Source organism: Pongo pygmaeus, chromosome 18 (genome assembly GCF_028885625.2).
Source record: "Pongo pygmaeus isolate AG05252 chromosome 18, NHGRI_mPonPyg2-v2.0_pri, whole genome shotgun sequence".
Lineage (NCBI taxonomy): Eukaryota > Metazoa > Chordata > Mammalia > Primates > Hominidae > Pongo > Pongo pygmaeus.
Genome location: NC_072391.2, coordinates 18,002,914 through 18,030,907, shown reverse-complemented (window position 1 = coordinate 18,030,907; position 27,994 = coordinate 18,002,914). Strand labels below are relative to the sequence as shown.

At 42.5% G+C, this 27,994-nt stretch overlaps 1 protein-coding gene and 1 non-coding gene across 8 annotated transcripts; both read right to left on the bottom strand.

The window, feature by feature from the left end:
• Positions 1-120: 120 nt before the first annotated feature.
• CEP20 (centrosomal protein 20) lies at positions 121-27,787 on the bottom strand. 7 transcript variants are annotated; one of them, XM_063654360.1, is made up of 6 exons: positions 27,705-27,787; positions 27,108-27,215; positions 23,170-23,367; positions 19,691-19,775; positions 13,385-13,521; positions 1,710-1,847 (listed from the first exon to the last, which is right to left on the bottom strand). In XM_063654360.1, exons 1-6 carry the CDS (start codon positions 27,730-27,732, stop codon positions 1,804-1,806), a joined length of 600 nt encoding a protein of 199 aa, XP_063510430.1. In that variant the 5' UTR covers positions 27,733-27,787; the 3' UTR covers positions 1,710-1,803. The 7 variants fall into 7 exon arrangements, with proteins under 7 accessions (XP_063510431.1, XP_063510430.1, XP_063510427.1 ...); XM_063654357.1 differs by lacking the exon at positions 1,710-1,847 and adding an exon at positions 5,052-5,467; XM_063654361.1 differs by lacking the exon at positions 27,108-27,215 and having other exon boundaries at positions 121-1,847; positions 27,705-27,751.
• LOC129016464 (U6 spliceosomal RNA) lies at positions 17,053-17,156 on the bottom strand. Its single transcript, XR_008494852.1, has one exon. It is a non-coding gene; the product is annotated as a U6 spliceosomal RNA (small nuclear RNA).
• Positions 27,788-27,994: the final 207 nt, after the last annotated feature.

Sequence of the window (27,994 nt, the reverse complement as noted above, 5' to 3'; positions counted from 1 at the left end):
CAAGGCAGGAGGATTGCTTGAGCTTAGGAGTTTCAGACCAGCCTGGGCAACATAGCGAGACCCTGTCTCTACAAAAAATACAAAAATTAGTCATGTGTGGTGGTGGGCACTTGTAATCCCAGCAACTTGGGAGGCTGAGGTGGGAAGATCACTTGAGCCTGGGAGGCAGAGGTTGCAGTGAGCTGAGACCATGCCACTGTACTCCAGCCTGGGTGGCAGAGTGAGACCCTGTCTTGAAAAAAAAAATTTTTTAAGTAGCCAGCCTGGGCTACATGGTGAGATCCAATCTAAATAAATAAATAAATAAATAAATAAATAGCAGCTGGGTGTAGTGTAGCCTGAAGTTCCAGCTACTAGGGAGGCTGAGGTAGGAGGATCTCTTGAGCTTGGAAGGTTGAACTCTTGAGCAGTGAACTGTGATTGCACCACTGCACTCTAGCCTGGGCGACAGAGCAAGATGTTGTCTGTAAAAAATAAGGTATGTACTTTAATTCCCTCCCTACCCCCATTTTATTGTTGAGAATCTAGGTTTGGAGAGGTTAAATAACACAGCAGTGGTGGAACAGGAATTCCAACCCCAGTCTTTTTGACACAGGCCATAGTAGACAGAAGTCTGAGGTTTTAAACCCAGATCTCTTAAGCACCAATCAAGCACCTTTGGGATTGTCAGTAAACCTCTCTGAGCGCATTTTCTTAAGGAAAAGCAAAGATGATCAGATTCTTTGCCTCAAGTACCTTTCTGATTGTTAAATATGACAGCACATGTGAAGGCCTTTATGAACCATCTCAGACCTTTCTAGTATCCTCTGGAAGCAGGCAGGGACAGTATGTTCACCTAACAGTCATTCAATAGATATGTGTCCAATGCGTGAAGTTCCGATGTTTGAATCTTCAAAAGTGCATTGTTATCATTCGATCAGATGCCTCTGTTTTATTTCTCATGGCTCAAAAGGTCAGTTTTTTTTAAGATGGAGGAGGCAATAGTCTCTTTTTAAAATGTCACTTTGAGTGCTGTCAAGTAATTTTCCTTGGCATATCTTTTTTGTGATGGGCTGTTTAATGGGAGTTTCCATGAATTCATGAAACAAGACGGCCAAGGGGAAATTTCTCTTTTATAGTCTTTTTTTGCTGTTGGCTTAAAAAAGCTCCAAAGTGGCTGGGCACGCCTGTAATCCCGGCACTTTGAGAGGCCGCAGTGGAAGCATCGCTTAAGCCCAGGAGTTCGAGAACAGCCTGGGCAACATAGCAAGATCCCTGTCTCTACAAAATAATAATAATAATAATAATAATAATAATAATAATAATAATTAGTCGAGCACAGCAGTGTGTGCCTGTATTCCCAACTAGAGAGTGAAGTAGGAGGATTGTTTGAGCCCCAGAGTTTGAGGCTGCAGTGAACTGTGATCGTACCAGTGTACTCCAGCCTGGGCAACAGAGCAAGACCCTGTCTCAAAAAAACAAAACAAAACAAAACCATGAAGTGTGATCCCCTCCAATTTTTAGTAACATCGAAGATTGGGTCTGAGCATGGTTTACTCCCCCATGTGCCTCAAGATTTAATATTTTTTGGCCGGGCACAGTGGCTCACACCTGTAATTCCAGCACTTTGGGAGGCCAAGGTGGATGGAACACTTGAGGTCAGGAGTTCGAGACCAGCCTGGCCAACACGGTAAAACCCTGTCACTACTAAAAATACAAAAATTAGCCGGGTGTGGTTGTGCACGCCTGTAGTCCCAGCTACTCGGGAGGCTGAGACAGGAGAATCGCTTGAACCTGGGAGGTGGAGGTTGCAGTGAGCCAAGATCACACCGTTGCACTCCAGCCTGGGCTACAGAGAGAGGCTCGATCTGAAAAAAAAGAAGAAGATTTAATAATTTTAAAGTGTTATCAGCCTTGATCTACTTGACTCATATAGAGTCAAGTAGATCTGGCCCAAGATCTGTGAATAAAGGAACATCGTTCCTGACCACAAGCAGGGCCATGCTCCAACTCTTGCACAAAAGCACTTTTGTTTCACTCATGGTGGCCCCCATGATAGACCTCATACTTCTCTCGATACTAGACTGCATTGCATAGTAACCTGCAATGCTCTTTCCTTCATCATCAGTTTCCAATTCTGATGTCACGATTTGGTTCATGACATTCCTGAAAGATTCTCTATGTCTATCAGGAAGGGTCCTAAAACTCTCAATAAAAGTAGTTCTACAGTTTTTTAAAAATGAAACACACCGGGCACGGTTGCTCACGCCTGTAATCCCAGCACTTTGGGAGGCTGAGGCAAGTGGATCTCCTGAGGTCAGGAGTTCAAGACCAGCCTGGCCAACATGGTGAAACCCCATCCGTACTAAAAGTACAAAAATTAGCCAGGCGTGGTGGCGGGCACCTGTAATCCCAGCTACTCAGGAGGCTGAGGTGGGAGAATCGCTTGAACCTAAGAGGCAGAGGTTGCAGTGAGCCAAGATCACACCATTGCACTCTAGCCTGGGGGACAAAAGTGAGACTCCGTCTCAATAAAACAAACAAACAAACAGAAACAAAAACAAACATGCTCTTACCATATAATCCAGAAAATTCTTCTTAGGATTTGCCCAAAAGAGTTGAAAACTTTTGTCCATACAATAACCTGCATGCACATGAAGCTTATAACAGCTTTACTCACTATCGCCAAAACTTGGAAGCAGCCAAGATGTCCCTCAGTAGGTGAATGGATACATAACAATGGAATATTATTCAGTGCTAAAAACAAATGAGCTATCAAGGCATGAAAAGACAAAGGAAAATTACAGCTGGGCATTGTGGCTCACGCCTGTAATCCCAGCACTTTGGGAGGTCAAGGCAGATGGATCAGCTGAGGTCAGGAGTTCGAGTTCAGCCTGGCCAACATGGTGAAACCCGGTCTCTGCTAAAAATACAAAAATTAACCAGGTGTGGTGGTGGGCACCTGTAATCTGAGCTACTCAGGAGGCTGAGGCAGGAGAATCGCTTGAATCAGGGGGATGGAGGTTGCCGTGAGCCGAGATCGTACCACGGCACTCCAGCCTGGGTGACAGAGTGAGACTCTGTCTAAAAAAAAAAAAAAAAGACAGGAAGAAAACTTAAATGCCTGTTACTAAATGATAGACGCCAATATGAAAAGGCCACGTACTGTACGATTCCAACTATACAACATTCTAGAAGAGACAGGAATAGGGGGAGTAGAGAGGATTTTTTAGGGCAGTGACACTCCTCTGCGTGATACTAAAATGGTGAATACGTGTCACTAGACATCTGTCCAAAACCATGGAATGTGCAGGCAGTCCCCAACTTATAATGGTTAAACATGATTTTTCAACTTTATGAAGGTGGGAAAATGGTGCATTCAGTGAAACCGTATTTTGAATACCAACAAAACCACTTTCAATACAGTGGCTTTTTCACTTTCAATACAGTATTCAATAAATTACATGAGATGGTCAACACTTTATTATAAAATAGGATTTGTGTTTGATAATTTTGCCCAACAGTAGGCTAATCTAAGTGACCTGAACACGTTAAGTAGGCTAGGCTAAGCTATGATGCTCTGTAGGTGAGGTGTATTAAATACATTTTGGGCTGGGCATGGTGGCTCACATCTGTAATCCCAGTACTTTGTGAGGCTAAGATGGGCAGATCACTTGGATTCAGGAGTTCGAGACCAGCCTGGGCAACATAGTGAGATCCTGTCTCTACAAAAAATACAAAAATTCACCAGGTGTGGTGGCATGTGCCTATAGTCCCAGCTATTCGGGAGACTGAGGCGGAAGGATCGCTTGAGCCTTGGAGGCGGAGGTTGCAGTGAGCCCAGATGGCGCAACTGCACTGCACCCTGGGTGCCAGAGTGAGACCCTAGCAAATAAATAAATAAATAAATAAATGCATTTTGACTTATTTTTAACTTGTGATAGTTTTGAGATGTAACCCCATGAGTCAAACAGCATCTGTACAATACCAAGAGTGAACCCTAATGTAACTATGGACTTTTTGTGATGATAATGTGTCAAAGTAGGTCCACCCATTGGAATACATGTGCCACTCGATGCTGGATCTTGACAGTGGGAGAAGCTAGACACGCATGGGTGCAGGGGGCAGTCAGGAGCTCTGTGCTTCCAGTCCATTTAGCCATGAACCTAAAACTGCTCTAAAAAACGAAAGTCTACTTTTATAAAAGTAGGCTTTTTTTTTTTTTTTTTCCGGACAAGAGTCTCACTCTGTCGCCCAGGCTGGAGTGCAATGGCATCATCTCGGCTCACTGCAACCTCCCCCTCCTGGGTTCAAGCGATTCTCCTGCCTCAGCCTCCCCAGTAGCTGGAATTACAGGCGCATGCCACCACGCCTAGCTAATTTTTGTATTTTTTGTAGAGATAGGGTTTTGCGATGTTGGCCAGGCTGCTCTCGAACTCCTGACCTCAGGTGATACGCCCGCCTTGGCCTCCCAAAGTGCTGGGATTACAGGCGTGAGCCACTGTGCCCAGCCTAAAGGTAGCTTTTTTTTTTTTTTTTTTTTTTTTTTGAGACGGAATTTCTCTCGTTGCCCAGGCTGGAGTGTGACGGCGCCATCTTGGCTAACTGCAACCCCCGCCTCCAGGGTTCAAGTGATTCTCCTGTCTCAGCCTCCTGAGTAACTGGGATTACAAGCGCATGCCACCACGCCTGGCTAATTTTTTAATTTTTAGAGAGACGGGGTTTCATCATATTGGTCAGGCTGGTCTCAAAACTCTTGAGCTCAGGTGATCCGCCCACTTTGGCCTCCCAAAATGCTGGGATTACAGGCGTGAGTCACCAAGCCCGGCCAGTAGTTTTATTTCACTTTTATTTTAATAAGATTCCTGAACACCATACAATCCTCAAATCGTGGTTGTTACCAAAAAATCAAGTACCAAGTGGCTGGAAAGCATTGTCCCAAATGCCTTTAAAGGCATATTCTCACAAATGTTCATCTTTCATGTACACTTGGCTTTAAAAGAACACATCGAATTTTACATAATCATAAAGGTATGTGAGTGATACACAAATGCGTTCTTGCACATCATTATAAGGCTATTAGTTTGTTCTAGGCAAGCATATACGCTAAGCTTAAATTTATCTTCTTCAAAAGCCACCTCTGCTCCTGCTATGAGGTTTTAGATCACCCAAGTTGTACATTTCCTAAATCCCTCTTCAGTTCCCATTCCCATCCTGTTTTTGTGCAAATCCAAGTTTTCTCCTAAAACTTCTCTAGCATCTCTAGAAGATAACTTCTCCCGACAATTCCAAGAAATCCACGAGTAAGGTACTTAACACATTCATGAGAAGGGTTGGCTTGTCCTCTGTGCTTTTCCTTCCTTCCTATAAACATGTGCAGATGGCAGGAAAGTCCCCCCACCTCCACCCCTCAACAGCGAAGCTTCTGAAGATCCCGACGGAAGGCCTGGCAGCCATCTCCAATCATTCTTCTGTTTTTGATGTGTGGCTTTTGATGAGAGAACAGTGATATGAACACCCTCTGCACCAAAGTGACTTGCTTATTTTTTTTTTATTAAATGATACATTGAAAGTATAAAAAGTTGCCTCAGTACAAACAAATTACAGAATAATGTACACAAAAGCACTATGGACTACATGTGACAATTCTGTTTAACTTCCATCTTGATGATTTTATATCAGTATCCAAAATTATATACTCCAGCATTTTTTCCGAATATAGTCTTACATGATTGCAATTCCTGAGGTAAACTAAGTGTCCACTGCCAACATCCTTGGACGAAAACCAAGTCCCCCGGGAGAATTCAGATATTTATATTCACACATACAATACAATGGAATTCATCATTGTAATCAGATATTACAGATTTAAAAATGGAAAATGGACTCTTGCAATACTTCTGCATCCATATATAATTTCACCAGCAGGGACTCTCGAAATGTTGTGTAAGTGTAGTTTAAGTGCATTTCATTAATAAGTTTCTGCGTTTAGATAAAAATTCCTGGCTAATCTGTAAGAAGTGAACACTGACTAGCATCGCCAAATAGAAAATCAAAAGTTTCAACAATTTGCAAAGCAGCACAGAATTGACGCCCTGAAGAGGATGCCAATTTTGCTGACTACAGCTCTTACCACTCTTCTCCATGGAAGACCTTTAAGCTAAATGTTGTCAGTGTTTAGGTGTGCAGGCAAAATTTAATTCTGAATATACCATCGAACTTTTGCCAATCAGGAGCTGTCTACCATCACAGTCAGTTGTTTTCAATGAAATGAGCCTGTGGACACTACATTAAAAATACTTCTTTAATAAATATCAAAGTAGCGTATTAGAGATAGCACATACTATTTTTCTATCCCAAGAATAAAAATTGATGTTGATAAGAGTTTCGGAGCCCAAAGAAGTAGGGGGCTGGCCCTCTTCTGGCTCATCTGTGATTGCACAACCGAGGGCCACACGGAGATTAAACAATGCCATCTTTGAAAAATCACTTTCTGGTATTTCTCCCAAAGCCTGTCTCTTCATGCTTACTTCACATTCTTTATCTAATAAAATAAACTCTTTGTTTTATTTACAGCAAAATTATTACAGCAAATTTACTTCCCCTCTACCTTTTAATTAAATCTTCCAGTAAGCCAAAGTCTAAGGAAAGAAAAAGTACATTGTTGCCTATTGAAAAGGTAATACAAAGCCCTTTCATTTCCTTACAAACTTTAAGGGCCTTTACAATACTTCCTAAATGGCTGGGCTCAGTGGCTCACACCTGTATGTAATCCCAGCACTTTTGGGAGGCTGAGGCATGCAGATCACCTGAGGTTAGGACTTCAAGACCAGCCTGGCCAGCATGATGAAACCCCATCTCTACTAAAAATACAAAAACTAGTCTGGTGTGGTGGCACAGGCCTGTTGTCCCAGCTACTTGGGAGGCTGAGGCAGGAGAATCACTTGAATCTGGGAGGTGGAGATTGCAGTGAGCCGAGATCGTGCCACTGCACTCCAGCCTGGGTGACAGAGCAAGACTCCGTCTCAAAAAAACAAAAAATACTTCCTAAAAACAATACTTTTTTTTTTTTCAAGTCAAATCCAATAAGCTAGATGACAGAGTTAGCGTTTATTCACAAATGTAGTTAAACATGAGGGGTATTTTGTAGAAACTCAAATTTCTACAAACATTAGTGGTGCATTCTGGTAACACTGGGACAATAAATAAGTTATTTAACAATACAATTTTAAGACAAAAGATACCCCAAACAAAGCATTATCTGTTGACTGCCTAAGAAACATGAAGCTCTTCAATGTTAGTACTTTTCCGCTCCTCCTTTCTTAGGTGCTCACAGAAACCAATGTTAATACTTATCCCAAGTCAAAACACGCAGATAGGTAGACACAGCTACAAATATTTTAGGATGTTACATATTTAATATTCTATGAGTACTTTAGATGGTTTAGGACAATGAAAAAAACTCATTATTTTTTAAACACTATTGAAGAAATCAGAGGCCAGGCGTGGTGGCTCCTGCCTGTAATCCCAGTACTTTGGGAGGCCGAGGTGGGCGGATCACCTGAGGTCAAGAGTTATAGACTAGTCTGGCCAACATGGTGAAACCCTGTCTCTCCTAAAAATACAAAAATTAGCCGGGCGTGGTGGCAGGCGCCTGTAATCCCAGCTACTCAGGAGGCTGAGGCAGGAGAATCGCTTGAAACCGGGAGACAGAAGTTGCAGTGAGCCAAGATCGTGCCATTGCACTCCAGCCTGGGTGACAAGAGTGAAACTCGGTCTCAAAAAAAAAAAAAAAAAAAAGAAAGAAATCAGAAATGTCTGGCATTAGGGACTCTAATTATTCAAAAGAGTTTCTTGACTTTTTTTTTGAGTAGCGTACAACCCACAGTAAACCCATGCATAAGTAGTTACAAACCTCTCTCTTACATGTAAGGAATGAAATTTGCAAGAAAGGACAAGGTGTTCAATCAGCATTTTGAGGGTTGCCAAAGCTCTTCAATTACAACACAATGAAAAGCACTTCAAATAGGATCACCTGAGGTCAGGAGTTAAAGACCCTGTCTCTACTAAAAATATAAAAATTAGCCAGGCGTGGTGGCAGGCACCTACAATCCCAGCTACTTGGGAGGCTGAGGCACGAGAATCGTTTGAACCTAGGAAGTGGAGGTTGCAGTGAGCCGAGATCGTGCCACTGCACTCCAGCCTGGGCGACAGAGCAAGACTCCGTCTTGAGAAGAACAAAACAAAACAAAACAAAAAAGAACCTAGAGACTTAATATCCTAATGCAACAAAAATGTAATGCAAAAACTAGATTCTTGAGAATATATGAACCCCAAACACTTCCTACAACTGACAAAACATCTTTCTTGCAGCAATTTTGATAATAGGAAAAAATATATACATAAATTTAGATAAGCTGCTAGAAAATGCAATTTTATCACTGGATTTTCTAATTCTACAATGTCATTATACACACGCTTTATTAGTTCTCAGCTGCTTATTCTCAGTGCCAATACTACTTTAAGGGTCTGGAAAACAGATGGAAATCTCTCTCCCTTTATTTTAGGTAACTTTGCTGGACAGAAAAAAAATTAACAATTTCCTCAGAAGGCAACAATTTTAGGTCTTCTAGAAAAGTGTTATAAAAAATGAAGTCTATTATGCTTGATAGATGTGCAATAAAGTTAAGCTGATGATTGTCCCTATTATAAAAATCTGGTCTTTCATTTACAATAAAAATCTTCGCCAGGAATGTAGTCCCAGCTGTAGTCCCAGCTACTTGGGAGGCTGAGGTGGGAGGATCACCTGGGCCTGTGAGGTCAAGGCTGCAGAGAGCCATGATTGTGTCACTGCACTCCAGCCTGGGTGACAGAGTGAGACCCTATCTCTTAAAAAAAAAAAAAAAAAAGAAAAAAAAATGTGTGTGTGTATATATATATATATATAAATAAAATTGAATAGCAAAAACTACTTTGCCTTCAAGATTACAAGCACTAACAGCAGCAGTACAAATGCACTGGCTGTCATTTCAAAGGTGGGTGTGCCTACATAAACCCTCTTCATTTTTTTTCAGCACTGAAAACTTGGATGACAGAAGCACTTTTTCATCTTGGCATGCTTTGGACTTACTTCCTTCTTTCCTTTTTTTCTTTTTTGAGACGGAGTCTCGCTCTGTTGCCCAGGCTCGAGTGTAGTGGCGCAATCTCGGCTCACTGCAACCTCCGCCTCCTGGGTTCAAGTGATTTTCCTGCCTCGGCCTCCCGAGTAGCTGGGACTACAGGCACACACCAGCACGCCCAGCTAATTTTTGTATTTTTAGTAGAGACGGGGTTTCACCGTGTTGGCTAGGCTGGTCTCGAACTCCTGACCTCAGGTGATCTGCCCATCTCGGCCTCCCAAGGTGCTGGGATTACAGGGGCGAGCCGCCGTGGCCCGGCCTGAACTTGTTTTCAAATAGAAGCCAATTTAGTTTCAGGGTTTGATATTTCTGTTGAATGAGCTTCTGTGGAGACAAGGTGCTGTGATGTAGAGAATAAGGATTTTAGTATCTTCACAACCTTTTCAACGCTGTCAAATACGAGTTATGGAGACAATGAGCTAGAGCTGAGGAAGTAAATGGAAAGCTTAAGTGTGTTACTGAAACATGACGCAATTCTGGCTGACAACTTTCAAGGCACTACACAGAGGTTGTGTCAAGAAAATTTTTGATGACCAAGAAAATAATTTGCAAAATCACTGTTCTTCCCCGATTCATTCAGCAGTCATCCTCATTTCTGAGATGTCTACAGAGCTTTCCACAGAACAGGCACCCGAGGTGTCTTTACTGACTTGAACTCGATTCTGATGTTCCTGGCAATTTAGTGGTGCAGGGGTCATGTGTCTGGGTGTCTCTTTCCCTCCCTCTCTCCATAAATACCTTTCTCTCTATGCTGTATGCGTAATCTACCGCTTTCATCTCAGAAGAACAGAAATTGGTTAGGAAATAGTGTTCCTTATAACTTTCTTACTAGTCATGAGCCGTGAGTATTAACAAGGCTGATTATGAAACTTACAAACCAGAAAGTTATTTCTCAAGCGGTTATTTTTCTTTATGGGACTGATAGTATCAATGACTTGGGGTTGCTGTGTTAAGAAGTGTTAAGGTGTACAATATCCACTGGTGACAACTGAACTCAGAAACCCATATTGTCATATATTCTTGGTAAGTGTATACACTGATAAAGCCTTTTTGGAGGGGAATTAGACAATATCTACTATATTTTTAAATATGCATATCCTTTGAACCAACAACTCTACTTTAGGCATCCACACAAGAGAAACGTGTAGACAAAGATACAATGTTACATCGCAATACTGTAATGTGTGGACAATACTTAAATGTGTGGACAGAGATACAATGTTACATCACAATACTGTAATGTGTGGATAATACATAAACGTGTGGACAAAGATACCATGTTACATCACAATACTGTAATATGTGGACAATACTTTAATGTGTGGACAAAGATACAATATTACATCACAATACTGTAAAAGCAAAATATTTAAAACTACATAAGAGTGATTATAAGGTGGGAGACTAGCCTGGGCAACATGACAAGACCCTGACTGCAAAAAATTAAAAAATAAGCGAGGTGCGGTGGTGCACCCCTATAGTCCCGGCTACTTGGGATGCTGATGTGGAAAGACTGACCCCAGGAGTTTGAGGCTACAGTGAGCTATGATTGTGCCACTGCACTCCAACCTGGATGACAGAGTAAGACCTCATCTCTAAAATTAAAAAAAGGATGATTATAATAATACTCTGGAATATGAAACAAAGTTAAAAATGAGATCTACATGTATCAACAAGTGAAAAAAAGCAAATTGCAGGATAACGTGCACCATAACAATGCATATATATTTAAATACACAGAAATGAGTCCCAAAGGGGCTGGGCATGGCCAGATGCAGTGGCTCACGCCTGTAATCCCAGCACTTTGGGAGGCCAAGGCGGGCGGATTGCCTGAGGTCATGAGTTGGAGACCAGCCTGGCCAACACAGTGAAACCTCATCTGTACTAAAAATACAAAAATTAGGCGGGTGTGGTAGCACATGCCTGCAGTCCCAGCTACTTGGGAGGCAGGAGAATCGCTTGAACCTGGGAGGCGGAGGTTGCAGTGAGGTGAGATCGTGCCATTGCACTCCAGCCTGGGTGACAGAGTGACAGTCCATCTAAAATTTAAATAATAATAATACTAATAAAATAAATAAAATAAAATAGAAATGAGTCCCAAAGAATACCCTGCAAACTGCTAACAGGGATACCTTCTATAAACAGGGAGAAGAATTGAGGAGTTAGGGAGAGGCAAGAAGGAACAAAGGAAAGTTAAAGGGAACTTTTTACTATTTAAAAAATTTAGAGATTTACTCATGTACTTGCACAATTAATGTTTTATTTTGCTCATTAAGTACTTGCCAATTAGTAGGCAGTAATGTCAGTTCCTTACCAATCCCTAAAAAGAGAATTTGGAAAACTTCTCCATAATCTATATATGGAAAGGTATACGGGAATAGCAATCAAATGTGCTGATTCTGCTACTAATTATCTGCTACAGGCCTCAGATGAGTTACTTAACCTCTTAGTATTGGAACCTTCTTAAAGTTTTCTCAACTATAAAATAAGTAGGTGGGAATGACTTATTTTCCAACGTTCCATCCAGTTCAGCATTCTAACATATATAAAAAGATATCTCCTAGTGCAGTCAGAAACCACCTCCAAAAGAGGTTATCCTGATTCACTGTTTACTTTTAGACCTCAAGAGACACCAAGCATCTAACATGGTCACTACTGGTCACAGCAGTTTAGGAAACTACAAAGGCAATCCACATTTTAGGCGTTTCCTAAAAGTTCGTGTCAACATTCAAGATTTACATTTGTTCTGATAATTGAAAGCCTAAACTCCACCTTTAACTGTCCTTAAAAATTGACCAGCTCTTGGCTGGGCACGGTGGCTCAAGCCTGTAATCCCAGCACTTTGGGAGGCCAAGGCGGGCAGATCACGAGGTCAGGAGATCAAGACCATCCTGGCTAACACAGGGAAACCCTGTCTCCACTAAAAATACAAAAAATTAGCCGAGTGTGGTGATGGGTGCCTGTAGTCCCAGCTACTTGGGAGGCTGAGGCAGGGGAATGGCATGAACCCAGGAGGCAGGGGAATGGCATGAACCCAGGGGGCAGAGCTTACAGTGAGATGAGATCACACCACTACACTCTAGCCTGGGCGACAGAGCGAGACTCTGTCTCAAAAAAAAAAAATTGATTAGCTCTCTACCACAACTGCAAACACTGAGCTATAACCCACTCAATTCAAATGGTGAAAATGGGATCCCATTGCTGGGATAATCAAAATAACTGAGGGCCAGGTACAGGCTCGTGTCTGTACCCCAACACTCTGAGAGGCCGAGGTGGGAAATCACTTAAGACTGAGTTCAAGACCAGCCTAGTGAACACAGTGAGACTTCCACGTCCACAAAAATTAAAAAATTAGCTGGGTGTGGTGCCTGAAGTCCTAGCTACTTGGGAAGCTGAGGCAAGAAGGTGAGAGGATTGCTTGAGCCCGGCAGTTCAAGGTTACGGTGAGCTACGATAGCACCACTGCACTCTAGTCAGGCAACAGAGTGAGACCCTGTCTCAAAAAAATACATAAAAATTTGAAAGCTACTAAAAGCTCATTTAAAAAACAGGCAATCTGAAAGAAATGTGTGCCATTCTCCTAAGAATCTGTAACTCGTAGGTAACTCCCACTCTAACATAAACAGTATCCTAAAAATGCAAATGACTTCTCTATCTGTATTTAGCAATCTTACCTTTTATTTTGCAGTCATGGAAAGGAAAAAAAAAAAAATCACTTGATAAAAAGCTATTTATTCAGTATACCAAGGATCTAAGTTGCTCCAAATACTTATAATTTACATGAAAATTGGAGTTTTCAGTATTTTTTTATTTTACTTTTTAAAAATTTAATTAATATAATTTTTTAATTAAAAAAAAAATAGAGATGGGGTTTCACCATGTCACTTAGGCTAGTCTCAAACTCCCGGCCTCAAGCGATCCACCTGCCTCGGCCTCCCAAAGTGCTGGGATTACAGGCGTGAGCCACTGTGCCTGGCCTGGAGTTTTTAATACTTCTATAAAGAAATTACATCTAAGAATTCTGCCCAGTTATGCCTCCCACCCTTCCCTGTCCAAGATTCTTTCCAAAAAGCATTCTGTTTCTTGGAGTAACATAGGCTAGCCACATTAGATATCAGCAGAATTAAACTCTGACTCCAAAGCTCAGTAGAGACTCCAAAAGAAAAATTTAGAGGAAGAAAATATACTTGCTGACAGCTAAATGATGAATCTTGGAAAACTCATACCCATTGGCTTTCTTCTACTAGGTTGTCTGCCAAGACTTGGGTCTGAAGGCTGAAGTGAAGGCCCTTTCAGAAATGCATTCTGGATGCCATCCTTAGTTCCATGCAAGAAATGGGCTAAAATCCCATATAAAAGAGGTCTATAGCAGGAAGAAAACAAAACAAAAACGAAAGCTAATAAATCCGCATAAACGGGAAAAGCTTAAAACATTTATTCTTTAAAAGGTAACCTCTGACATCAAAAAGACCAAGTGACTCACTAGACTTTAAAAAGCTGCATGATTATCCAAACTGCAAATTGTTCCTACTTTTAAATTTAAGAGTACCACTTAATTTCACAATTTTAAAACCCAGAGAAAACGTGTTAACAATTTAAACCTCATCTACACTGAAATATCATTTCTATCAATCCACAGGAATTTACCTTTTAAACTCCAAAGTCCAGTAGAATATTTCCCAATACCTAACCCCATCTAATACACAACAGGTATTCAATAAACCCCTTAATAAGTCCTTGCCCTGAAAAAGTCTTAGGTCCTGAGAGCCAGGTGACCTGAGTTCAAATCCTGGCTTTGCCATTTGCTAGCTGTGGGACTCTGTGTAAGATTCTTAACCTCTCCAGCCTCATAAATGTTTCTTCCTTTATAAATTAGGATAAGCACCATCCCTCCCTTATAGGGCTGTTATGCACTAAATGAGTTAATAAATGTCAAGTGTTTTTTACTGTGCCTGGCACATATGAAATGGTATATAAATGTTAGCTCCTGTGTAGCTAACATTTATTTAGATTAATATTTATATTACCTAATATTTTAAAATCTTCTTTATAGTTTACAGAACACATACCTCTTCTCATTGGATCCTCATCGTGTAATGTCAAAATCATCAACCGCGATTTATAAAGGAGAAAACCACAGCCAGGAGATTTGCTAGAGATTCCCTCAGATAGTAAACAAAGTTTACACTTGAACCCCAAATCCCATATTGTTTTCCTTACAGTGTGCTGCCTGGGGATTTATATTAGTATTCTTTATAAAGGAAAGCTGCTCTGCTGACAATAAAGAGTGGCATAACGGAAACGTTTTCCTTTGTTTCCAATCTCAAATTTGAAAACACAATTAAAAGGATTTAATCTTTATTTTTAATTTTTGTGGGTACACAGTAGGTATATATATTTGTGGGGAGGATTTATTTTTTGAGATATGTATCTATTTACTAGCTGGTATAATGGTTTATAGTACGACACTTCCTTCCAAAGATGGAATCTCATTACCCTCTGAGTGTGAGCTGAACTCACTTCTAACTGGCAGAAAGCTGACTTCAGAGGCCACGTGGTAATGGCCCTGTGCCTTCCTCCTTGCTTTCTTTCTTGGATTGCTGCCTTTGGGAGAAGTCAGATGCCTCAGGACACTTCAGCAGCCCTGGAAAGTTACATGCAGTAAGGAATTGAGGCCGCCTGTCAGTATCATTATGAGTTTGGAAGCAGATAGTTCAGCCACATTCAAGGCTTCCGACTACAACCCTGTCTGGCATCTTGACTCCAACCTCACGGGGGAGCCTGAGCTAGACTTAGTGACTAAGCCGATCCCAAATCCCCAAATATTCCACAAATAATCTATGTTGTTGTTTTAAGCTACCAAATTCTGGAATAATATCATACTAATTTTTCCATGCCGCAGGGAAACCAGGAAAGTAAGTTTCTTTATTTAATAAGATGCCACAACTCTTATGAAAGCGTCACCTAGTAATATAAAACAGGTCTCTTTGTTTACTTTACAGTAATCTTCCCCGAAGTGTTAATTGGTTCAAGATGATTTTTAAATGTTAAAAGTTTTATTTTTTTAATTAATATTCAATAAAATTTACTTGTGATTAAAATTTTGGGTTGGACATGGGGGCTCAGGCCTGTAATCCCGGGACTTTGGGGGGCCAGCCTGGCCTCAAGCAGGAGTTTGAGACAGCCTGAATATAGCAAGTCCCCTAGCTCTACAGCAATTTTATTTTAAATTAGCCACACAAGGTAATATGCACCTGTGGTCCCAGCTACTTGGGAGGCTGAGGTGAGAGGATTGCTTGAGTGCAGAAGGGAGAGGCAACTTGCAAATTCATGGATTAAGGTTTATTTTTTAAAATAAGTTTCAAAAAGATAATTTAAAGAAAAGTGTGGCCTCACAATAACTTGCCTGTAATTCTGAAATGCAAAATTCTGAAAACTGGATTCTCTTCATATATCTGGCAAAAAATCATCAGATGGCAAGGGTTGACCTAACAAGGCTATTACAGACTTTATTTTACTTTGTGTGAAAATATTAATGTGCCAGGTGTGGTGGCTCAAGCCTGTAATCCCAGCACTTTGGGAGGCCAAGGCAGGAGGATCACCTGAGGTCGGGAGTTCAAGACCAGCCTGACTAACATGGAGAAACCCCGTATCTACTAAAAATACCAAATTAGCTGGGCATGGTGGCATGCGCCCGTAATCCCAGCTACTCAGGAGGCTGAGGCAAGAGAGTCACTTGAACCCAGGAGGCGGAGGTTGCAGTGAGCTGAAATCATGACATTGCTCTCAAAAAAAAAAAAGAAAAGAAAATAGTAATGTGATTGTGGAACACTACTTTAGGACTCCCTGGCACATATATGTAGTATTTGGTATATGTACCATATTACTTTTTTTTTTTTTTTTTAAAGAATTAAAGTCCCAGGCCGGGCGCGATGGCTCACATCTATAATCCCAGCACTTTGGGAGGCCGAGGCAGGAGAATCATGAGGTCAGGAGATCGAGACCATCCTGGCTAACACGGTGAAACCCCGTCTCTACTAAAAATACAAAAAATTAGCCGGGCGTGGTGGCACGCGTCTGTAGTCGCAGCTACTTGGGAGGCTGAGGCAGGAGAACTGCTTGAACCTGGGAGGCGGCGGTTGCCGTGAGCCGAGATCACGCCACTGCACGCCAGCCTGGAGGACAAGAGCGAGACTCCATCTCAAAAAAAAAAAAGAATTGAACTCTCGCTGTGTGGCCCACACTGGAGTGCAGCAGCAAGATCATGGCTCACTGCAGCCTCAATCTCCTGGATTTAAGCAATCTTCTTGCCTCAGCCTCCTAAGTAGCTAGGACTACAGGCATGTCATTTTAAAACCTGAAAACATTTGGATTTTTAAACATATATCTGGCCTCAGTGGTTTTAGATGCAGCACTGTAGATCTGTAAGTAAATAATATGAGTAATATGTGACTATGGCAAACTTTGTGAATGTCAATCACTGAAGCATGAGAAACAAGGGCTTAAAGAAGTTACCTAACTTTTAAAAAATAAAGCTGTTTCAGCAACTTTTTTTTTTTTTTTTGCTTCCTCATCCTCTCTCAAACTTACTTCTTTTTTTTTTGAAACGGAGTCTCGCTCTGTCGCCCAGGCTGAGTGCAGTGGCGCGATCTCGGCTCACTGCAAGCTCCACCTCCCGGTTTGATGCCCATTCTCCTGCCTCGGCCTCCAAGTAGCTGGGACTACATGCACCCGCCACCTTGCCCGGCTAATTTTTTGTATATTTAGCAGAGACGGGGTTTCACCGTGTTAGCCAGGATGGTCTCCATCTCCTGACCTCGTGATCCGCCTGCCTCAGCCTCCCAAAGTGCTGAGACTACAGGCGTGAGCCAATGCGCCCGGCCTTCTTTTTTAAAAAAATATGAAACGTTTCACGAATTTGCGTGTCATCCCTTTGCCGGGGCCATGCTAATCTCTGTACCACTCCAATTTTAGTATATGTGCTGTGAAAGTGAGCACAAACTTCTTAATACTTTCATCTGAAGTAGGTATCTCAAAAGCTACCAAAAAGCCAGTAAGAGTATAATCATTGCTTACTTCCATCAACTGCTAAATGTAAAATGATGTCTTGTATTAAATGATGTAATACCTTACTGCTCATCCTAAGTCACGCTTAGATTCCTCCAATTATTTTGCCCACTCTTCTCAATTATACAATTTTTATACTTTTCAAAACACTTGTTACCAGGTTCAGTGGCTCATGCCTGTAATCCCAACACTTTGGAAGGCCAAGGCAGGTGGATAACTTGAGCCGAGGAATTGGAGGCCAGCCTGGCTAACATGGTAAAACACCATTTCTACAAAAAATACAAAAATCAGCCAGGCATGGTGGTGCATGCGAGCACATGCCTGTAATTCCAGCTACATGGGAGGCTGAGGTGGGAGAATCGCTTGAGCCCAGGAGTTTGAGGCTGCAGTGAGCCATGATCAAGCCGCTGCACTCTAGAGACCTGGGCAACAGACTGAAACCCTGCCTTGAAAAAACAAACAAAAAAACCTCACAGCACTTAGGGAGGTGGAGGTGGGCAGATCACTTGAGGCCAGGAGTTCGAGAGCAGCCTGGCCAACATGGTGAAACCCCATCTCTACAAAAAAATATGAAAAAAAATTAGCTGGGCATGGTGGTGCACACCTGTAATCCCAGCTACTCAGGAGGCTGAGGCAGAATCACTTGAACCCGGGAGGAGATTGTGGTGAGCTGAGATGGGACCACTGCAGTCCAGCATGGGTGACAGAGTGAGACCCTATCTCACAAAAAAGAAAAAAGAAAAGAAAAAGAAACACGGGAAGATGAGGGGAAGAGAAAGAGGAAAATGTCATAAAGGAGTTACTATCTGAACAGGGCCAACAGAAAGGAAAGATGCTCCAATAGAAGTTAAGAGGGAGAAAGGTGATCTAGGGCTTCTAGGATAAGGGAATGGTTTACAAGGCAAAGAAGCATAAAGTTGCAAAGTGTCTTCCAGGCACAATCAGAAATCAGGTGTGAGCAGATACAACAACAGACAGGGGTAGAAAGATAGAGGCGTGAAGTGCTATGTTAAGCAACTGGGACTTCACTATACACACAGTGACAAAGGTAGTAGATGATCCTGGAACATTAATTTTACACAAGGATTTGTGGGAGAGTTAAATTTAACTGGAATGTCATTTAAAACATTTGTATGGTAAAGCAAACAACTTTCAGAACTTTTTTTTTTTTTTTTGAGACAGGGTCTGGTTCTGTCACCTAGGCTAGAGTGCAGTGGTGCGATCTTGGCTCACTGCAACCTCCGCTGCCCAGGTTAAAGCGATTCTCATGCCTGAGCCTCCCAAGTAGCTGGGACTATAGGCGCACGCCACCATGCCTGGCTAATCTTTTTGTATTTTTAGTAGAGATGGGGTTTCGCCATGTTGACCAGGCTGGTCTCGAACTCCTGACCTCAGGTGATCCGCCTGCCTCAGCCTCTGAAGTGCTGGGACTACAGGCATGAGCCACTGCGTCTGGCTAGAGATGGGGTTTCCCCATGTTGTCCAGGCTGGTCTTGAACTCCTGAGCTCCAGTGATCCATCCACTTCAGCCTTCCAAAGTGCTGGCATTACAGGCACGAGATACCTCACCTGGCCTTAAGAACTTTTAGGATGAGAAAACGTAAGGCTTCAAAGAAAGTTCTAGATTTAAAAAAAGGTTGCTTTAAGTATGCTCTCAGGTCTCCTATGTACTTTTTTTTTTTTTTTTGGCCATACAGGGACTCTCCAGAAAAAGTTTAAGCAACACTGAAATAGAAAAAAAAACTAAAACTAGAAAGTGGTCATCCTCCTTTTCAAGAGCACAGTTGGTGAGAGGAGGTACACAGAGGGCAAAGGAGAGAGTAATAGTAACGAAAGCTGTGGGCCGATTCAGTAACCTTGGTAGAAAAAGGAATTCAAGCAGAAGCTTGGGGTTGGAAGTTCATAGGTTTTTTGTTTTTGTTTTTTTTTAGGAGAGGAGAGATCTGAGTACATTCCTAAGTTGAAGTGAAGGAAGAGTTAAACATGAAGAAAACAACTGACAAGGCAGAGCCTCAGAGGCCAGGCACGGGGGGCTCACACCTGTAACCCTAGCACTTTGCCTAGAGGTCAAGGCAGGAAGATCACTTGAGGTCATGAGTTCAAGACCAGCCTGGGCAACAAAGTGAGGCCTTGCCTCTACAAAAATAATTTGAAAATACAAATAAAAGTTGAAATTATAAATTAAAAAAAAAAAAAGAACAAAGCCTTAGAAGGACAAAGGATCAAGAAGTCAAAAGGAGCTAACCCCAGAAAGAAGATGCTTAGTCACTCTGAAGCCCTGAAATTTTAGCTTCAGCAAACACAGATCTTATCTGACTTATTCACTGCTGCACACCCTGGATTTAGTACAATGCTTGACACACACTAGATCTGAATAAATACTTGAATTAAAATGAAGTAAAACCACATGGTGCAATTATGATTCTAATGCAATATTTGGAAACTTCTTTAAAAAAAATTCTTACATTGTATTATCCTTTGATTCTTCAAATGCATTTAGTTCATGGATGAGAAACTGTCTGTCCAATGGAACTACAGGTTGACCAGATTCTGGGAGAAATAAATTCATGAGAACACTGAGTCTATTAAACTAAAAAGCAAATAAGATTTTGAAAAGAATCACATTTACCAGACATACACTTTTCTGATTTTGGAAGAATGATGACAACACGTACCAAGACAGATCAAATTGCCTGTGATTTTATGACTTTCAAAATATCACTTTTGTTAAATGCATGTCTTAATACAGTTTAACATAAATTCACTTTTTAAATTCCCCAGGGTTTGGTTGGAAAAATACCGTTTCTATATCCAAATTATAATACTAAATTTTAGAAGTCTGTTTATCAATAACTTATTGTTGAAAAGAATATCCATTTGGTGACAATAATTGTAAATAAAAATTAAAGTTAACCTGAAGTGTGGGGCAACTGGGACTTTCACACTTTGCTGGTGGGAAAGCACAATGGTACAGCCACTTTGGAAAACAGTTGAGCGGTTTTCTTACAAAGGTGAGCGTGCACTTAACCACACAACCCAGCAATCTCCCTCTTAGCTTTTTAACCAAGATGAATGAAAACTTATGTTCTCACAAAAACCTGTATGTAAATGTTTATGGCAGCTTGATTCCTAATTGCTAAAACTAGAAACAACTCAATGCCCATCAACTGGTCATAGATGAGCAAACTAGCACAGCCACACAATAGAACAGTGTTCAAAGGAAAAACAAACATGGCTGAATCTTGAATGTATTATACTAAGTGAAAAGAGGCAGACTCAAAAGGCTACATCCTGTATGGTTCCATCTACAGCAGGGGTCCCCAACCCCTGGGCCACAGATTAGAAACTGGGCCGCACAGCAGGAGGTGAGCAGTGGGCAAGCAAGTGAGCAAAGCTTGATCTGTGTTTACAGCTGCTGCCCATCACTAGCATCACTGCCTGGGCTCTGCCTCCTGTTGGCAGAATTAGATTCTCATAGAAGCGTGAACCCTATCGTGAACTGCACATGCGAGGGATCTGGGTTGTGCACTCCTTATGAGAATCTAATGCCTGATATCTCTCACTGTCTCTCATCACCCCCAGATGGGACCATCTAGTTGCAGGAAAACAGGCTCAGGGCTCCCACTGATTCTACATTATGGTGAGTTATATAATTATTTCATTATATATTACAACATAATCATAGAAATAAAATGCACAATAAATGTAGTATGCTTGAATCATCCCAAACCATCCTCCCAGGTCCATGGAAAAATTGTCTTCCACGAAACTGGTCCCTGGTGCCAAAAACGCTGGTGATATCTTCATTGTAATCTGGTAGTAATTACACAACTGCAGGCATTTGACTAAAGCTATAGAACTGTACAGTTTAAAAGGTAAATTTTATTATATGTAAATTATATCCCAGTTTTTTAAAAAAAGCCAAAACATTTAATATGAAAACTTGACTACTGTCACTATATTTCATTCTAGTGAAGCCTAAGTCCCCTAACTGAAATTTTCATAGTTTCTTCTTTTCTGGGTGTAACTGGTATCATACAGCCATCTATAACAAACAAAGGAAAGTAGAGATGCTGATATCAAAGTTCCTTAAACCATAAAAATCATGAGTCTATGTAGTTAAGATGTATGTTTAATATTAAATAAAGGATCTGTAATGAAAAATTCTAACTTCACAAAGAATTCATTCTCTCTTGCAAAATCTACTTCCTGGCCTTGTTACTTCACTGAGGTTCATCTCTGAGGCATAAAGTAGTCAAAGCAGAGATGGAACCTGAAACGAGGGAATCCGATGACACACAGTCAGGGTGCCTCGGACCAACCCCCAGCTGCATCCCCCACCCCACCAAGTCCAGGGGTAACCAGGATTCTGACTTATTTATATCCAGTCTCTCCTCACTTTTTTGAGACAAGACATTTAAAAAGTCAGCAGAAGATATTAAAAATATTCCCACCACTCAATAACTGTTACACTTGAAGAGAAAATTTATTTCTTAAGAAATAAAATTCGACAGATAAAGGGAATTTATCTTTAACTGCCCACCCCAACCCCCAATATCATTCTCTGCCTCCTATCACTAGGATGAGTTTGGAGTTTCCCGCTGATAGAGTCTGGATATTTGTCTCTGCCCAAATCTCATGTTGCAATGCACTCCCCAGTGTTGGAAGTGGGACCTAGCGGGAGTTGTTTGGGTCATGGGGGTGGATCCCTCATGGCTTGGTGTTGTCCTTACCACAGTGAGTGGGTTCTCATGAGATCTGGTCATTTATAAGTATGTGGCACTAACCTTCCCCACCCTTGGCCCCTGCTTTCACCATGTAACGTGCTTGCCGCAGTGAGTAAAAGCTCCCCGAGGCCTCCCAGAAGCTGAGCAGATGCCAGTGCCATGCTTGTACAGTCTGCAGAACCATGAGCCAAGTAAACCTCTTTTCTTCAACCGGGCGCAGTGGCTCATGCCTGTAATCCCAACATTTTGGGAGGCCGAGGCGGGCGGATCACGAGGTCAGGAGATTGAGACCATCCTGGCTAACACGGTGAAATCCCGTCTCTACTAAAAACACAAAAAATTAGCCGGGCATGGTGGCACGTGCCTGTAGTCTTAGCTACTCGGGAGGCTGAGGCAGAAGACTCGCTTGAACCCAATGAGGCAGAGGTTGCAGTGAGCCAAGATCACCCCACTGCACTCCAGCCTGGGTGACTGACGCAGGAAGACTGCTTGAGCCCGGGAGGTCAAAGTTGCAATAAGCCATGATCGCACCACTGCAGTCCAGCCTGTGCAACAGAGCGAGATTCTGTCTCTGGAAAAAGAAAACAGAGACAGGGTCTCTCTCTGTTGCCCAGACTAGAGTGCAGTGATGCGATCATGGCTCACTAAAGCCCAGAGCACGTGGGCTCACATGATCACCCCCTCCCGGACCCCCGCTCAGCCTCAGCTAGGACTACAGACACGTGCTACCATGCATGGCTAATTTAAAAAATTTTTTTCCAGAGATGGGGTCTCCCTGTGTTGCCCAGGCTGGTCTCGAACTCCTGGGCTCAAGTAATCTAGCCTCGGCCTCCCAAAGCACTGAGATTACATGTGTGAGCCACCCACCTAGCCTATTTTTTAACAAATAATATATTTAATCAGCGTATATTTTCAAAGCTTAATACACAGGAAAAAACTGGTGGCAAATAGGACAAAATGTCAACAATTGTTTATTCTCAGTTACAGGAATTATAGATGATTTTTCCAAGTATATGCCTAGTTTAAGTGATTATTTAGTTATGTATTTTCCCTTGTGAGAATCTGTTTAAGCTACAGAAAGAACCCATGTGATTTTTGTGTCCCAGTCACCCAGATAGCACTGTTTGGTAAGAGAATTAGATTTCTAGGATAAACAGTTTCTGAGAATTGGGGAAAGGGAAGAAACAGAGTTTATGTGATAAACAATAACCACTTACCTGCTATGAGGACAGATGCTGTATACTTATATTTGTTGAATTCTAAATACTCTCGAATTAATTCATTAATTAGAAGGTTTTCATGAGACAATGATGGTCGGGGTTCACGGTCATCATCTAGGGCACTGAAAACTTCAGCTCGGATCCTTGCTTTTAAATGCCCTAATACCCCCTTTTTTTCCAAGGTGTCCTTTAAAACTGTTCGATATAAAATATTAAGGCTTCAGTGACAGAGTAAATTTGTCATTCTTAGGCATACTTTGAAAAGAAATGTTGAAAAGGTAAATGGTACAAAAGCAGCTCTCAATCTAAACATTGTGACAAATTATTAAACAATTACGCTAACTACTACCAGCCATGTTTATACTAAAAAATATAGTTCTCATGTTGCAGTGATTTAGTCTTAATGTATTTGAGTAAATTCAAGTTTATTCCTACATCATCACCACTGTCAGGGGCTGTAGTCTAATAAATATTCTTTTTTTTTTGAGACAGAGTCTCGCTCTTTCGCCCAGGCTGGAGTGCAGTGGCACGATCTCAGCTCACTGAAACTCCGCCTCCCAGGTTCAAGCAATTCTCCTGCCTCAGCCTCCCAGGTAGTTGGGACTACAGGCACGTGCCCCCATGCCCAACTAATTCTTTTTTGTATTTTTAGTAGAGACAGGGTTTCACCATGTTGGCCAGGATGGTCTCGATCTCCTGACCTCGTGATCCACTCACCTCGGCCTCCCAAAGTGCTGGGATTACAGGCGTGAGCCACCGTGCCCGGCCAATACATAATTCTTTAGTGAGGGGAAAAGGCGGGGGATAGAATTATAGTTGCTTACTGCGACCTGAACTTAAGCCCCAGTCTCTCATATATTTTCAAGAGTGTCTGCCACTGAACACAGGTTCTGCTTGTCACTAACAACCTCTGGTCTAGAAAGATTAAAGAAAACAACTACATTCCATAAAAGAAGTCTGTTGGGTTACTGTGTAAAAACCTTTGATAGCAGGGCATGGTGGCTCATGCCTGTAACCCAGCACTTTGGGAGGCTGAGGCGGGCGGATCAGGAGATCAGGAGATCGAGATCATCCTGGCTAACAAGGTGAAATCCCCGTCTCTACTAAAAACACAAAAAATTAGCCAGGTGTGGTGGCACACGCCTGTAGTCCCAGCAACTTGGGAGGCTGAGGCAGAAGAATTGCTTGAACCTGGGAGGCGGAGGTTGTAGTGAGCAGAGATGGTGCCACTGCACTCTAGCCTGGGCAAAACAGTGAAACTCTGTCTAAAACAACCAACCAACCAACCAACCAACCAAAAAAAACACAAACCTTTGATAATCCAGAACCCTTTAGGGACTGAAAAGGTGTTTTGGGTTTTCACTGTTATTTTGAAACAATCTTGCTCTGTTGCCAGGTTGAAGTGCAGTGGCATGATCTCAGCTCACTGCAATCTCCAGGCTCCCTGGTTCAAGCGATTCTCCCGCCTCAGCCTCCCGAATAGCTGGGATTACAGGTGTGCGACACCATGACCGGCTAATTTTTGTATTTTTAGTAGAGACAGGGTTTCACTATGTTGGCCAGGATGGTCTCCATCTCCTGACCTCATGATCCACCCGCCTCAGCCTCCCAAAGTACTGGATTACAGGCATGAGCCACTGCACCCGCTGGCCTCGTTGTTTTAAAGACAACTATGAGTTAATTCCTTACAACAGTAGGATTCTGAAATTTTAGGCCTAGTTAGAAATCTACCACATGACTGTATCAATGCCATCTTAAGGAGTCAGGGATGTATATGCAGAATGTAAATCTAACTTACTGATTAGCCAGAGTCACCATGACAAAGCAGTTATGATCATGGGATTTGGCTGTACATATTTAGTATAGATAATGGGGATCTTAGGACTGAATTGGCACCATCCCTTGTAGTGATCTGGAACCTTCTATTTTCAAACAGTTCCTACTGGCTAAATGACAACTTCAGAGAATGAACACATCTCATCCACAGAGTCAAGAACATAGCAAGAGCTCAGTAGGTGTCACCTAGGAGGATTATAATACATTGCTGTATACTACTGGGAAATCAATGTAGTTTAAGAGTGTTCTGCACCCTGCCAAAGGCACCAAGTAAGTACACCACAATAACAAAAATCCATAAGGAGAGCCCAGGAGCTTTTCCAAGTCAGTACGGACATAAGATCTTTCTACGCTTCAATAAATAACATCAACAACAACCCTGGATCATATGACTAAAGGGACAGAATCTTCACTGACTTTTGACCTTTCTTTCCCCTCATTTTTAAAGCATCCCTTCAACCTTCTTGCAGATAGGTTAAGTACAGTTACCACCTGATCAGAGTTTGCAAAAGGCCCATAAAAGGAAGGTACAGCCTTATTGTACTCTTAGAATCATGACTGAACCCCTATTCTCTGATTCCATCTTTGGAAATTAGATGGAGAGATTTTGTCACTGGCAAGGATCCTGTCCCAATTACGCTGTATTGCACACAGGACAGCCTCAAGCTGGACAGAGAAACGAGAATTACTGACAGTGTAATGAGGAAAGCTAGCATGTCTCATCGGCACCTCAGTGGTGGATTACCAACCCATGCCTCAGTTGCCTTCTCTAAAATAATGAGCTCTACGTCTCAGAGACAGAACCAAGTGAGGAAAAATATGATCGTGCTTAAAAAAGGTGAAGCCCATAAAATGTAAGGTAACTGGCTGGCAAACAAGTTTTCACCGGGTTTCTTTCGGAGGTCCATAGCATTTTACCTTTCCCTCTATTATGCTTAGAACACTGGGCCATCAAAACTTCTTCGGAAAGGTCTTAACCTTGCTTACATTTCAAGAGTACCTTTTTTATTTTATTTTATTTTTTAATTTGTATTTTTTTTGAGACAAGGTCTCATTTTGTTGCCTAGGCTGGAGTGCAGTGGCACCACTGTAGCTCATTGTCACCTCTATCTCCTGGGCTCAAGCGATCTTCCTGTTTCAGCCTGTGGGGTAGCTGGAACTACAGGCACAGGCCACTATGCCCGGCTCTTTTTTTTTTTTTTTAAATAAACATGGGGTCTCACTATGTTGGCCAGGCTGGTCTTAAACTCCTGGGCTCAAGCGATCCTCCCAAAGTGTTAGGATTACAGGCATGAGCCACTGTGCCTGGCCCATTCCGAGTGTACCTTTAAATCCTCTGAAAATGTATGCAATATTACATGTGATGTGTATTTCCCTGGGAACAGGATCTGTAGATTCATGTGAAGTCTGTTCTTGCGGACAGACGCATGCCTGTTCTGTTTTATAATTGTTCACCAGCCCTGTGCCCCAAATACACACTTTTATACAAGTCTCCTTTCTAAACTCTCTAAGAATTACTAGTTTAAACCCTGGGTTCCCTGCAAACTGGAACTGGTTTTATTTATTGGACAGCAATATTGCTCAGTGATTAAGACCCGGCGCTCAGTGCATCACAACTAGGTTCCCACGCTGTGTCTCTTTCTAGTGAAATCACTTTGGGTTATTTCACTTCTCAGTACCTCAGTTTCCCAATCTATGAAATGGGCATAGGGTTGTTACAATCAGGTAACACACAGGCTGAGTAGTGCCTGACACATGAGGCTCAATGATAACTATTATTACTATTATTTGTCTGGACATTTGCTTCAAAGTAAACAGTGTACAAACGTCATTAATGACTCACACATAACTAGCTTAGAGTATCTTTTCCTGAAAAGACAGGAGAATGGCCAGGCCAGCAAACTTTTTGCCTCTAGTTTCTTCCGATGAAAAAGGGGCCAGGCGCTCACGCCTGTAATCCCAGCACTTTGAGGGGGCCAAGGCGGGAGGATAGCTTGAGACCAGGAGTTCGACATCAGCCTGGGCAATACAGCAAGACCCCGTGTCTACAAAAAATAGAAAAATTAGCCGGGCGTGGTGAAAAGCTCCTGTATTCCCACCTGCTCTGGAAGCTGAGCTGGGAGGATCGCTGGAGTCCCGGAGTTCGAAGCTGCAGTGAGCTGTGATCGCGCTACTGCACTCCAGCCTGGGCGACAGAGAGACTCTCTCTTTAAAAAAAAAAAAAAAAAAAAGCAGGGAGGAGAGGGCTACTTAACAAGTTGTTGTAAGGATCCAACGAGACAACCAAGCAAATTGTTTAGGGCAGTGCCTAACCCAACACGGGTTGTGGGAATTGTAGTCATCAGCCCTGAGTGCCAAGCCTGGTCCAAGTCCTCCAGCCCCCAGCAGGGTCCAAGAAGATGCGCCAGGGGCCCAAGATGCAGGCCTGTAGGCCTCTTAGATGCTTGAAGATTATGTAAGTCTTCCTTTAGCTCCAAACTGGCTTAAAACTCGCCAGTGGGCAACATCTTCCCCCATAAGAGCTCCCCGCGAACGGGCCGAGACAGCAGCCAGAAGCTCCCCGCAGGCCCTCAGGCCGAAGAATGACGCCTGTAAAAGCCAACCCATGTGTTCTGCGCGCTCTTCTCCCGTCCCATCCTTTCCACAAGATGAAGGCCCGACGCTTCCCATGTGGAGACCTCCCCGCTCGCACTCACCAACCTTCAACTCCGCCACAGTCGCCATTTTTCAACGACCGCCAGGGGCGCGCCTCGGCCCTGCGCACGCGCAGCTCCGCCCCACTCACTGCGGCGTGGCCTGTAGCTAATACGCGCACAGCTCTCGCCCCGCCTACTTCCGCCCCTCTCAGTTTACGCGCTCTGCGGTTGAGTGGGTGGTGAATGTCGACCAGAGACTCCACCAATCAGCGAACGCTCTCGGAGGGCCCAGTTGAGTGAGACGGCAGTGGGGGCGGGGACTGAGGCAGTTGATAGCCCTGTGGGTGCTG

What these genes read in the sequence shown, in the direction of transcription:
- CEP20 (XM_063654357.1), bottom strand. Translation starts at nt 27,732, where the DNA reads ATGGCGACTGTGGCGGAGTTGAAGGTTG. An exon ending in AGCATCTGTCCTCATAGCAG is followed by an intron (nt 19,776 to 23,169) that starts GTAAGTGGTTAT and finishes TATTTCTCCCAG; the next exon opens with AATCTGGTCAACCTGTAGTT. An exon ending in GAATCAAAGGATAATACAAT is followed by an intron (nt 13,522 to 19,690) that starts GTAAGAATTTTT and finishes TTCCTGCTATAG; the next exon opens with ACCTCTTTTATATGGGATTT.